General features: G+C 38.3%; 1 protein-coding gene across 1 annotated transcript; it reads left to right on the forward strand.

Moving 5' to 3' along the window:
* Positions 1–6,885: 6,885 nt before the first annotated feature.
* Positions 6,886–10,780, forward strand: TAF1D (TATA-box binding protein associated factor, RNA polymerase I subunit D). The gene is made up of 5 exons (XM_079707639.1): positions 6,886–7,033; positions 7,792–8,170; positions 9,020–9,195; positions 9,545–9,602; positions 9,990–10,780. Exons 1-5 carry the CDS (start codon positions 6,975–6,977, stop codon positions 10,134–10,136), a joined length of 819 nt encoding a protein of 272 aa, XP_079563765.1. The 5' UTR covers positions 6,886–6,974; the 3' UTR covers positions 10,137–10,780.
* The last annotated feature ends 2,145 nt before the right edge of the window (positions 10,781–12,925 follow it).

Genomic DNA, 12,925 nt, shown 5'->3' on the forward strand with positions numbered 1-12,925 from the left:
CTATATTTGACATTTAGGCTAAAAGTTAAACAAGTTTCTTAAACTATCACTTTTACAAGAGAAAATTTAAATTACTAAGAGAAATGGAAACTTCTACAAATTATTAGCTTTTGAAATTCAAATTATTTCATTTACAAATAAACATATTTTCTTGGTAAACAGCTTCAATATCCAATTATTCTGATAACCTAACCAATTATAATTTGATTTTTAAAAAGTATATGCTAAATATATTTTACAAAAAGTAGACATATATGCACAGAGATTAGTATCTTACCTCAAGTGTACAGGAGATGAGGTGTGCAAGCAGAGAGTTAAATAAAATGCAGGCAAAAAAACCCAAACAAACGAAAGTAATATGAGGTGGGTGGGGAATCCCACTGGAAGCCAATCACAACAAGGAATAAAGACAAAACTGTTAAGGCTGTTTCTAAGAACACTGTTGGAGTTCTCATTAAAATTGTTAATGAAATACCTCATTAATGTGAATAATCTCTGATATATCATTACTTAGTAAGTGAAAGATGGTCCTTCAACATCACTTGAAATACTCTTCCAAAAAAATTTTTTTTTTAATTTTCCAAAGATTCACAGTTTTCTTAGATACTGGATTTCTAATTTTGATGATAATATCAAATAACACATCCTTCACAAACATATATTTAAAACCTGACATTTCTTTAGTACTTTATCAAATAATACATTATTACCCTTTATTTACTTAATATGCATAATTTGGTCTCCCAAAGAAAATGTAAAGTGTTGATAATGGGCCCCAAACACTATATAATCATATTTAGATGATCTCAAATATATTTTCTTTTTTTTGGCTGCGCACTGCGGCTTGCAGGATATTAGTTCCCTGACCAGGGATCAAACCCTGGCCCTCGGCAGTGAAAGCAAAGCACGGAGTCCTAACCATTGGATGGCCAGGGAATTCCCGAAAATATATTTTCGAATTGAATAAGCTATAATTATTTAGGAATGAGCCATTTTAACTTTTTTGAAATAATTTCAGATGGACAGAAAATACATACAAATAATCTCATATATGCTTCACCTAGATTTTCCAAATGTTGACATCTTATATTTTCTTTCTTTCTTTTTCTTTTTTTTTTTTTTTTTTGGTCTGCTCTGCGAGGCATGCAGAATCCTAGTTTCCAGAACAGGGGTGGAACCCGTGCCCCCCGTAGTGTTAGCGTGGAGTCTTAACCACTGGACCACGAGGGAAGGCCCATCATCTTATATTTTCTTTATTAGAAACCAGCAAGTACTAATTAAGAACACGTAAAAATCTGCTCAGTGAATACCATGTTTATTTAAAATGAAGATAATAAAAGCACTCTAGATATTTCTACTTACAGTAGGAATAATAAAGACTCAAGTTTAAATTAAATACAATCCTAATGATCTCAGGTGGCCTCGGCCTGCAGCGGCTTGAAGCAAGATCTCGTTCCCAAGCAAAGTCAGGCCACGGCAGTGAGAGCTCTGAATCCTAGCCACTACACCACGAGGGCCAGTGGCTAGTGACAAGGCCCCTGGCTTGTCTTATTTGTAAAAATTAATTTCAAGAAAGAGATGGAAAGTAGTGAAACAAGTAAAGTGTTTATTAGGAGGGAAAAAAGTACGTGGGAATAGACACACATGGGTGGACTAAGAGAGTTGCGTCTTCGTGGTAGTTTAAATCACTTATATGGGGCATTTCTTGCGGGTTTCCTCTGGCCAATGTCTTCTTGCTTTGCCTGGCTCTGAGTCCGTATTTGGTATAACTCAGGGTTCTCCCCTGTATGTGCGCACATCTCTTAATGCAGAGACCTATGGGAAGGTTGACATCACCTACTATGGGGTGGTGCCCCCTCTCTTCCCCACACCCCCAGCCTTTCTGCACCTGTGTAGTTGGGAAGATCTCCTTGACCTTGAGAATGAGAAATATGTGGTCTCTATCTTTTTTCTGGGCGGGACTCAGCTCCTCCCAGCTCCTGGCATTATCTTATCTTGGAGTAGCTGCCCACATAGGACAGATTTCAGCTGCTCAGCCTGCGGCCCATCTATATCTCCTGCATCACTAATTTTACACCCTTTACTATCTTTCAAAGGTCAGGTTTTTGTTTTCTTTCCCCACCAAAACAGAAACAAATTCCAACCCTAGGAAGCTACAGCCTGAATAACTGGTTCAGAAATGCAAGCCAAAAGCCCAGAAGGCAGCGTGGTAGTGTGTATAAGTGTGTTTCTGTGTGAGTGAGAGATAGGGAAGAGGAGGTTGGAGTTGGAGTGATGAGAGAAAAGGGTTAGAAAAGTTCTAATACAAATCCAGAGTCACTCTAGGAGGACAGCTTTGGGCCAAATGGAGGCAAACAACATTTACTCTCCAGATTCCACTGCTGGGAGTCAGTGGCCCAGAAGTAGGGTCTAGAGAAGGGAAGAATGGAAGATAGAAGGCAGAAGGATAAATGGAGCTGCAGAGGCAATGCCTAAAGGGGTAGACCAACTATGGCCGATAACTATTGACAAACTGCATTCTGTAAACCAGACAGTATGTTAGACACCTTACAGACATTCCTTCAAAACCTCACACAATGACATATTATCCTTCTCATTTTACAAGAGGAAATAGGGCAGAGAGAATATATTATTTACTCCAGATCACTCAGCTGTTAAGTGGCAGAAACAGAATTCAAAATCAAATCTAGCCCACTGTAAACCCAGAACTCATCACATTATACCTTGCCATTAACTGGTGAGGGAATGATACAATTCAGTTCACAATAAGGGAAAGTCTGTATAGAGCAACCTTATAGCACTCAGTATACCTGTGGTCATCTGTTTGCTTTGTTTCTGTCCCTTAGACTGTGATCTCTTTGAAGACAGGACTGTATTTCTCATATTTGTCTTCCAAGTACCTAGTATACAATGGATACCAGTTCAGCCTTAGTTTTTTTTTTTTTTTTTTTTTGCAGTACGCAGGCCTCTCACTGTTGTGGCCTCTCCCATTGCGGAGCACAGGCCCCGGACGCGCAGGCTCAGCGGCCATGGCTCACGGGCCCAGCCGCGCCATGTGGGATCCTCCCGGACCGGGGTACGAACCCGTGTCCCCTGCATCGGCAGGCGGACTCTCAACCACTGCGCCACCAGGGAAGCCCAGCCTTAGTTTTTTTTTATTGAACATTTATGATATTCCAGACTCATAAGGCTCTGGGACATGGCTGGCTTCATGGATGTGCAACTAGTGAAGCTACACAGGACCATGTGCTCAGAATAGCACGTGGTTTATATTCCATTGCCACCATCTTTAAATTCTTAACTTTAGGGACTTCCTTGGTGGTCCAGTGGTTAAGACTGCACGCTCCCAATGCACGGGTCCCAGGTTCAATCCCTGGTCAGGGAACTAGATCCCGCATGCCATAACTAAGAGCCTGCATGCCACAATGAAGACCCCGTGTGCCGCAACTAAGACCTGGTGCAGACAAATAAATAAATAAATATTTTTTAAAATTCTTAACTTTATATTTGAACTTTTAAGATGGATAGGACAATGGAACATGCTTGGGATCAGAGGAGAGAGGGTCTATGTGCATGTCTACCACCACTCCTTGCTTCCCATTCACAAAAAGCGTTTAAGTCCTGTGAGCATAGAATGCTGGTGGATGCACAGTCAAGGGAGACTCAAATTCCCTGGATTCCATAGTGTCGGTAGAATGTGCACACATGGAGAAGTAAAATAAATACAGGGGTGCTAGTTTTGTGCAGTATGCAGTGTTCTAGTAAGAACAAAATACATATGCCTACATAGTACGAATTGTGAAATTTCAGTAATTCTGCATACAAGCTAAATGTTCTTATGTTTGTATTTAAAACTGGTATTGCAGAATATAGAGTGGTAAATCTCATGCTAATGAGTTAAACTCAATTTTTCTTTACTTGACAATAAATAGCAAATTAATGCTATTAATTAATAGTACAATTAGTGATTAATAACTCAATAAAATAGAATGATTAATGTCATTACTAATTAATAATAGCAAATTAATGCTATTAATTAAAACATCATGACAAGTGGAAAGAGATACCACAGAAAGAGACAACTTATATTTTAGTACCTTTAATGGCACTTTCTCCCTGCGTTTTGAACAAGTGGCCCTGCATTTTCATTTCGTACTGAGACTACAAATTACACAGGCAGGCATGTTATGGAACATGGCAGTGAATAAGACATGCAATCCCTGTTCTGGAGCTTACGGTACTTCATAATGCCTAGAAGACTAGACTGTCTGTGCCTAGAATTGTTCAACATTTAGAGCAAAATTGAGTAAAGAGGCTATATTACCCTCCAGGTCTGACCAATCCGAAGATGACACTAACCACAGATTAAGACTAGACGGCTTTCCTGGTTTTATCGTATGATACAAGAGGTCTGAAAGTGGAGAAATCAAGCCAGCTCATTCCTTTTTGTAACTACTTTGGGGAAAAAAAAACCCAAAATACCAAAATTAAACTAGTTTAAACTTTTATCTTAACATTCATTAATCGTTCAGGGAACTAAGGGAGAAAACAAACAAAAAAATTCGCCGCTGGTATCTCTTGTGATATGTTAACCAACCCCTGGGAGCCTGCCACTTAGCTCTGAGTGAAAGAGTAGTTAACAAAAGTCCGAAGGGGAGAGGGGACCTGGATGTACTACGGGGTAACACTGGCTTCCAGTACAAAGGTTACACATTTTGAGTCTCGGTCAAAGCATGATCGGCTTACAGTTTAACGCAGAGGAGATTTCTGAAGGCAAAAGTAGACACAATATGACAAAACACACCTGGCATCGTAAACACACGTACACTCCCACACACACTCGAGATCAGATTTTGGGAAGTCAGAGGACAGCTCAGCCAAGGCGAGACCACTGGAAGCAAAGCAGGTGGAGTGCCTGTTTCCTTGCAGTTCACAGTCATTCCGTTCACCTGACCCCACAATTTATTTCTTGTAGTTTGCCGAAACATTCTTGTCTACTCCACTTACCTAATCGGTGAGGGAAGCCTACACCTGAAACCCGATCTTGCCTCAGTCAACTCCGTCTCCTCTGGATCCCGGAGATCAGACCCCGCCCGCTCGAAATCGCTCCTCCCCTCACCGAGATCAAAATGGCGCCCCGCGGGTCGCCACTTTCCACCTCACTTTCTTCCTGGAGTCAAATTGTTATCGCGAGACTTCGGCCTCACTATTAGTTGGGGCGCGCAGCCAGTCTTCCCTTTTCTCCAGCGCGGTGGTGGAGGTAGGTGGTTCTTAGCTTGTTGGATTGCTGGGGCGGTCCGGAGGTTGCTGAATGCGGACTTCCTAGGGAGGGGTGGCGGGTATCTGGTACGCAGCTGAGGCCCATGCCGAGCCGGCGCTGGTTGGTGCAAGCTGCCCTCTCGACGGGTAGGAAAGAGGACGGGGGCTTCCGTGCCTTGTGGGCGGGGGGAGGGTTTCCTCTTGTAGCTTTTCCCAGGCCCCTGCGTGGCGTACCGGGGTCCAGCCGCGGAAGTCAGCCCCCGAGGGCGGAGGGCTCGTGGTTTTTGTGGACTTCGGGCCTAGTGGCTTTACTGCGGCCCGCAGTACACGATTATGGCGTGGGCGTGGTCCGTTATCTCGCTTGTAGATGTTAAAAGGTGGTACAGACAATACACATTTTCTGAATTAATAGGGGTTAAGGGCGAGGTAACCATTGCTGACGCCGTTCTCCTTGCACGAGGTTAGGCGCTTCCTGGAGACGCTCGCCCCCAAATCGCGCAGAGTGCTGAAGGGGAATTGTTAGAGCCAGTGAAGGGCATCATCGCCATGTGCTCCTCCTCGCAGAATCGCGGAATAGGAATGCTTTCTAGTTTCCGAAAAACGGTTTTGAGTCAACTTTAATTTTGTTAATGCGCTCTGATTTTTTTTTTTTTAAATCTCAGGTATACCATCAGTGCCATTGGAGCCACCTGTTGAATTTCTTTTTGGGCAGTTATTTCGTGACTTATTTCTTAGATTTTGCATTTTAGAAAACTACGATAAAACATACCATGAAATTACCAGGAGTCCATTGGATATTTTGCGAATCAGATCTCTGTGACCTTACTGGTTTCCTGTGTTTGAAGTATATTGTTCTTGTAGGATTTCTATCATCGTTGCTCATTTGTCATTACCAGGAATGCTAAAGACTAAGAACAATGTACAAATAGGAAGAATGATGGCATCCCCGATAAGGGAGATGGAAAAGTAAAATTAGACATTATCTTTTTTTTTAATTTTGTCCAAACTATTGTAATGTATCTAGGAGATTACAACAGTGCTCTTTGTCTTTTTTTTTTTTTAATCTGTAAGCCTTTCATCGAAAAGTTTGAGAATTCAGAACTTTTAAATTAATACCCATAACAGCAAATTCCACACCAGGAGTTTGGATAGAGGTAGTTAAGTCCTGCTGATTATTTTCCCAGGTATACTGAGGCCATACTCCGCCTTCTGGCTTTGTATGCAAAAGATTTTCGTACTAGTTCCCAACTGCTGTTGAAAAATGGCTTTTTGGCCGTTAGTTCAACATTGATACTCTTCATTGTAATTGCTATATGGCTAAGGGTAAAATTACATTTTTTACTGTTGTGGAAAGCTGTTTGATACTTCCATTGGAAATTACAGTACTCTTCTGGAACCTTCCATTGGATAGATTAAGGAGGCAAAACTGAAAGATAGAACCTGTGAATAAAATCTATAGATTTTAGGATTGACCTGAAATGACAGTTCCTACATGAAAATATTAAAGGCCTTGTATGTGATTTTGCCTTAATTTATGTGTAATTTACATAATTGTCACAACTACATCAACATTTTCATTACTCTGATACTAGCTGTTTGCATTTATTCAGGGAAACAGCATCACATTTACTGAATTTTATACGGTCAGAAATCTGTTTAAATCAAAGGACTGTCGACAACAAATTGGAGAGGGGCTTGGAGAACACATACCAGGAATGGATTCTCTCAACTGTGCAACGGCATCAGACTCAGCTGTGGAAATTGAGAATGAAAGGTAAGTGCTTTTTTAAAAAAATAACAATCACCAGGTTTTTCTGGAAAAGAGACTAGATGGTAATTATACTGTGTTTGAATTACCGGCAAAGCATAAATCATTGTAGATAATGAGTGGTGGTAATGGTAATTTTCATGCATTAGAACAGAAAAGGAAAATCTGGTTTGCACAGGCCTTTGAAGTTTTAACTACTTATAATCGTGGGACACATTGTTAACTCAGGGAAACAGGAGTATATTCTCCGGGCCAAACTGGTATCTCCTGATTAAATCATCCTCATTTTATAAGAAGAAAATGGATATCAGTAGGGAATCTTGTTTTAAAATCAACTTGTTCTTATATTCCACATTATCAGGGATGCTGGCTTATGTATATGATGAGAGGTATCTAGTCCTAATCTTTGTTGATCTCACTGGGAAAGCATTTCTAGTATACTCACTACATCTCTCCACTAGGATACTCTTGTTTTATTTAGAGGAGGCTTTGTCTTAGTTTAGCCTCTAGCAGTGAACAAGGCTGCCTTTGTGGAACTTACATAAAGGAAGATGATTTTTTGGCTAAGTGCTATGGCACATGGCATTATGGGCCACTTGTGGTAGAGTGGTCAGAGCTAAGTGATTGGCTACTACTGAGCCCATCTTTTAAAAAATTACTTTGAGCATGTTTTTCTGCTTTGATTTGTAAAAGAAAAGTATATTACCTGGTAATAAACACTCAGTAATATAAGAGGGTATAATTAATCTTTCCCTGTTTTCTAGTGATAACTCTTCCTCTGGTAGCAGCTTATTTAAAACTCAGTGTGTTCCTATCCCACCTAAAACGAGGCAAAGAAACCCTATTAGAAAATGTGTTCACACACCTGAAAGTACTCAAGCAAGAGATTCATCTAGTGACTCATCTATAGAGCCAAGACCATTGACTTTAAAAGCTATTTTTGAAAGATTCAAAAAAAAGAAACGTAAAAAGAGGAAATACAAGCCAACGGGAAGATCAAGGGGAAGACCAAAAGGAAGGAGAAACACTAGAAGCTCACAAATAAATAAGAAACAATTTAAAGACAAAGGACCTGGCTTCCCATTTTTAGAATCAGAAAATGGAAGAAAACCATTACCTTGGAGAAAAATTTTAACCTTTGAGGTGAGTCTTTATATATGCTGATGCACATAGCTTAAAATGTATGAAATGAGTTGTTGGTCGCTTTTAGAATTTAGATGTACCTGGAACATACAGTCTTCAACTTTTATAATACTTCTCTATACTGACTATACTGCTGCTTAAATGCCACCCCCCTCCTTCAGCTCAAAGTTCACTTAGACTTCTGGGTGGAATCTTGCAGTGGTAACACTGGGTGAATGTACCTGTATATGAAGTGCTCTAAGGCTGAATTTATACCTTGATCTTACCCTGTCAGGGCTGTAAACATCATTCCTAAAACTCAAATGGCCAGTTGTTTTATAGTAACCAAAGTGAAACCCACACCTGCCTTTCATGTTCAGTGGCTTTAGTAGATTTCATTTTGTTCAGATATTTCAATTTCTGACAGAATTACCAGACAAATAACGCCAGACAGGATTACCAGACAAATAACGCCAGTACTTAGCAGTAGACTCTGAAATATTTGAGATAAGTGATAGCATAATTTGTAGTCACTTGTTCTAGAATCTGATTTATTGGAAAGGATTAATACTCATTAACCTCTTTATGTTTTAAGGTGATTAAAATAGACAGTTCTCTGCATTAAAAAATGTCTTAAGTAATGCCCAAATGATACAAGATTTGTGCTTGTTTTTCTTGGTACTAACTTTGATAGCTAGGTAGAACAGTGAATTGATACATGTGATCTCCATATGGCAGAGTAGTTAAATCAAGATCACTAAGGAACTTCTTGTTATGGGGATCCTTGTCATTTTGGAACATAGGCATTTGCTGAGTGGAAGAAAATTTTTTTAAGTCCTTGACTTAAAATATGGTGTTTCTGGTACATAGCAAGCAGTGGCAAGAGGATTTTTTAACTACCTTGAAAAACTGAAGTATGAATACCATCTCAAGGAATCCTTGAAACAGATGAATGTTGGTGAAGATTTAGAAAAAGAAGACCTTGATAGTCGTAGATACAGATACTTGGATGATGATGGATCTATCTCTCCTATTGAAGAGTCAGCGTAAGTTGTATCATGGATTGGAATAATTTTGGACATAGGTTTTATAAGATCAAGTGCTTTTAAATTTTAATGTTGCTCCGTATGCTATCAGTTTGTTTATACTTTGATTTAGTAATGATGTGAGCATGGATAAAATATTAATAGACTTGACTGGTATTCCTGTTTTCAGTTGTATGTCATGACAGTATACTACTCATTGGGTTATAAAAGATTTGTCATCTGAGTGATACACTTTTTTTTAAACTCTATTGGAGTATAATTGCTTTACAATGGTGTGTTAGTTTATGCTTTATAACCAAGTTGAATCAATTACACATATACATTGAGTGATATGCTTTTAATATTGCAGAGCAGAGGAGGAGATGGCAACAAATCTTGAACATGATGAATGTGATATTAAATTGGTGGTAAGTGACAATTTTATCCCACTTCATTTTGGGAGGATAGCTGTTGACAAAGGGATAATTTTATCCTGTTGTGTTACTGTCTGTATTTAAGTTTTGAAAGGTTCAATGCCCTTGGTGCAGGAAATGCAAGAATAAAAATAAGAATTTTATGGATATTTGAGAACATGAATTATCAATACTATATCAGTAAAAACAATACTATTGTAAGTTTTCATGTGTGGTGTTGCTACTAGGATATCAGATGAGAAAATCAGCAGAAGTTAATTTGGATTTTTAACATCCAGATGTAATATCCAGGTTATTTTTAGTAACCTAGAGTTTAGTTATATGTAATTACTAATGTGGTAAAGTTTCAGTTATTGCTTAGTATTGTTACTTCTTATGCAGGAGGATAATTATTTCATAATAAGTTCTGAATTACCAAAGAAGAAGAATGTACATTTGGAACAAGAGGAATATACTGAAGAAGCTGCACTGCCTAAAAAGAGAGCATCAAAATCCAAAAAACACTGGACAGAGGACAGAATGGCCTGAAAATAGATAGGATTATGACTACCAGACAAGGTAAACAGAGTAGAGAAAAACGAACTTTATAGAAAGAAAAGATGATAAATGTGAATACATATGCCAGCCTTATGATAAAAAAGAACCTGTAAGAAAATAAAAAGAATAAACAAATTTATAAAACTCCTGAAGTAGTAATTATAAGAAAAATAATTAAAACAGTGAGATTATGTAGAAAAAACATTGAGGCTGTTACAGCAGAGATAATCACTTTCCAAAAAAATAAACAACGTCCTACTGTTTTTGCATATGGTGGTGTATTTCTGGGTAAGAGAACTTAAAGGTGCCATTTGAGCTTTGAATCAAAGAAATAAGATTGTAATCCTGAAAAGAAAATCTTAGTTGCAATAATCACTAATGACTGACAGCCAGCCACCCTCCTTAGAGTACCTGCAACTCCATTTTTATTTTTTTCAGAGAAATTTAGTGTGAAATGCCTATTACTGTAATAAGAACTTAATATTTTCGTTTCCTAACTACCTATAATATTTCAACTATCATTTTCATCACCACTGTATGTTGCAGATTATGCCACTCTATATACTGCATTTTACCATAGCACTTGTGTTTGTTTTTGTTTAATTTGTGGACAAAGACTTCTAGACGGGTGCAAAAATAAATCCTCTTTTGCAACCCAGAACTCATTGTTCAGTATGAGTTTTGATACAGATAAGAAGGAACATGATACTAAGAGAGTCAAGTGATGGGGGTGTATTGATAAACATAAAGATTGCTTCCAGGACTATAGAGCTGATAATTTCCCTCATATCTTAATCTTTTAAATTATCAGCTGTATTGATTTAGTACTCTAATTTTAACATTGACATGAAACAAAGATGGCTTCTCTTTTTAGGCTTTTATCTTGAGCAGAGTGTCTGGATAACTTAAAAAGGTATGTCTTATACTTTAGGTGAGTTTGGGTCCAATTTGTGTAAATGTGATAAATTGTCAGACTTTAAAACCTCCATAGGTTTCATTATTGAAAGGCATTTTTGCCAATTTTAAATTTCTGTTCATAATGTAATTTCAGAAAATGAATCTCAGGATCAACATTGTGCCAGTTTCACTTCGCTTGAAGGAAAGGGTCCCAGAACTATGAACTAGGCAATTATAGTCAGAATCTTGGATATTCCTGCTTCAAGCATACACATTTTAACCTCCCCGCACTCCTATACAATATTTTTTTAAAGTTTATTGAAGTATAGTTGATCTACAATATTAGTTCCTGCTGTGCAACAGAGACTCAGTTATACATATATTTCTATTATGATCTATCACAGGATATTGAATATAGTTCCCTGTGCTATGTAGTAAGACCTTGTTTATCTCTACTATATATATAAGTAGTTTGCATCTGCTAGTCCCAGACTCCCAGTCCATCCTTCCTCCACATCTCTCTCCTTGGCAACCACAAGTCTGTTCTCTATGTCTGAGGCTGCTTGTTTCATAGATGTGTTCATTTGTGTGGTTTTAGATTCCACATAGAAGTGACATCCTATGGTATTTGTATTTCTATTTCTGACTTACTTTGCTTAGTATGGTAATCTCTAGGTCCATCCATGTTGCTGCAGATGGCATTATTTCATGGTTTTTCATGGCTGAGTAATCCAGTGTTTGTGTGTATGTGTGCACGTACCACATCTTTATCCATCTCTTGATGGACATATAGGTTGCTTCCATGTCCTGGCTACTGTAAACAGCGTTGCAATGCATGTATCCTCTCAAACCATGTTTTTCTTTGGATATATGCCCAGGAGTGGGATTGCTAGATCATATGGTAGCTCTGTTTTCAGTCTGAGGAACCACCATACTGTTTTCCATACTGGCTGTACCAGTTTACATTCCCACCAACGGTGTAGCGGGGTGTTCCTTTTTCTCCAACACCCTCTCCAGCATGTATTATTTGTAGACTTTTTGATGATGGCCATTCTTACTGGTGTGAGGTAGTACTTCATTATATTTGCATTTCTGATAATCAGCAATGATGAGTATCTTTTCATGTGCCTATGTGTATGCCTTTGGAGAAATGTCTATTTAGGTCTTAGGCCAATTTTTTGATTGGGTGGTTTTTTTGTTATTGAATTGTACTATCCAGTAGTTTTATTTTTATTTATTTAAATTTTCTGGCCATGGCGCTACTCTCTATACTTCATTACATCTGGACTGAACGTGTTTACTAAACACGTCATATGTTTCCAAGTTCTTCCTTCCCTCCAAATTTTGGTTTACCAAAATTGATGTTCTGCTATTAATTCACCCTCACACGATGTGAAGAATTCCCAAATAACTTTTTTCTTGAAAACCTCATGGCCTAAATGAGATGAAATGTTGCTCCTAAAGATTATTTGATTTAATGTTATGCATGTTAACATGCTAAATAATTTAAGAGATTATAATTTTGATTTAATCTGACCTTTGTTATTTAGATTTGCAAAAGGGATATATTTCTCATACACTTGTTTGGCCAGTGCATTCTTTTATTTTTGGCTGCACCGAGTAGCTTGCAGATCTGAGTTCCCAGACCAGGGATCGAACCCATACCACCTGCAGTGGAAGCGAGGAGTCCTAACCACTGTACCCCAGGGAAGTCCCTACAGCATTTTTAATGAATGCATAATCTAAAATGAGGTAGAAGGTTTAAAAGTACAATGCTAGAAATGACTACACAGGACACAAAATTTCATGAATCTGAATGATAAAAAGTTTAATTAAATACACCCAATTTGTCTTCAACGATTCCCCAATGGTCAGAACATCAG

Source organism: Hyperoodon ampullatus (assembly GCF_949752795.1).
Source record: "Hyperoodon ampullatus genome assembly, chromosome: 7".
Classification (NCBI taxonomy): domain Eukaryota; kingdom Metazoa; phylum Chordata; class Mammalia; order Artiodactyla; family Ziphiidae; genus Hyperoodon; species Hyperoodon ampullatus.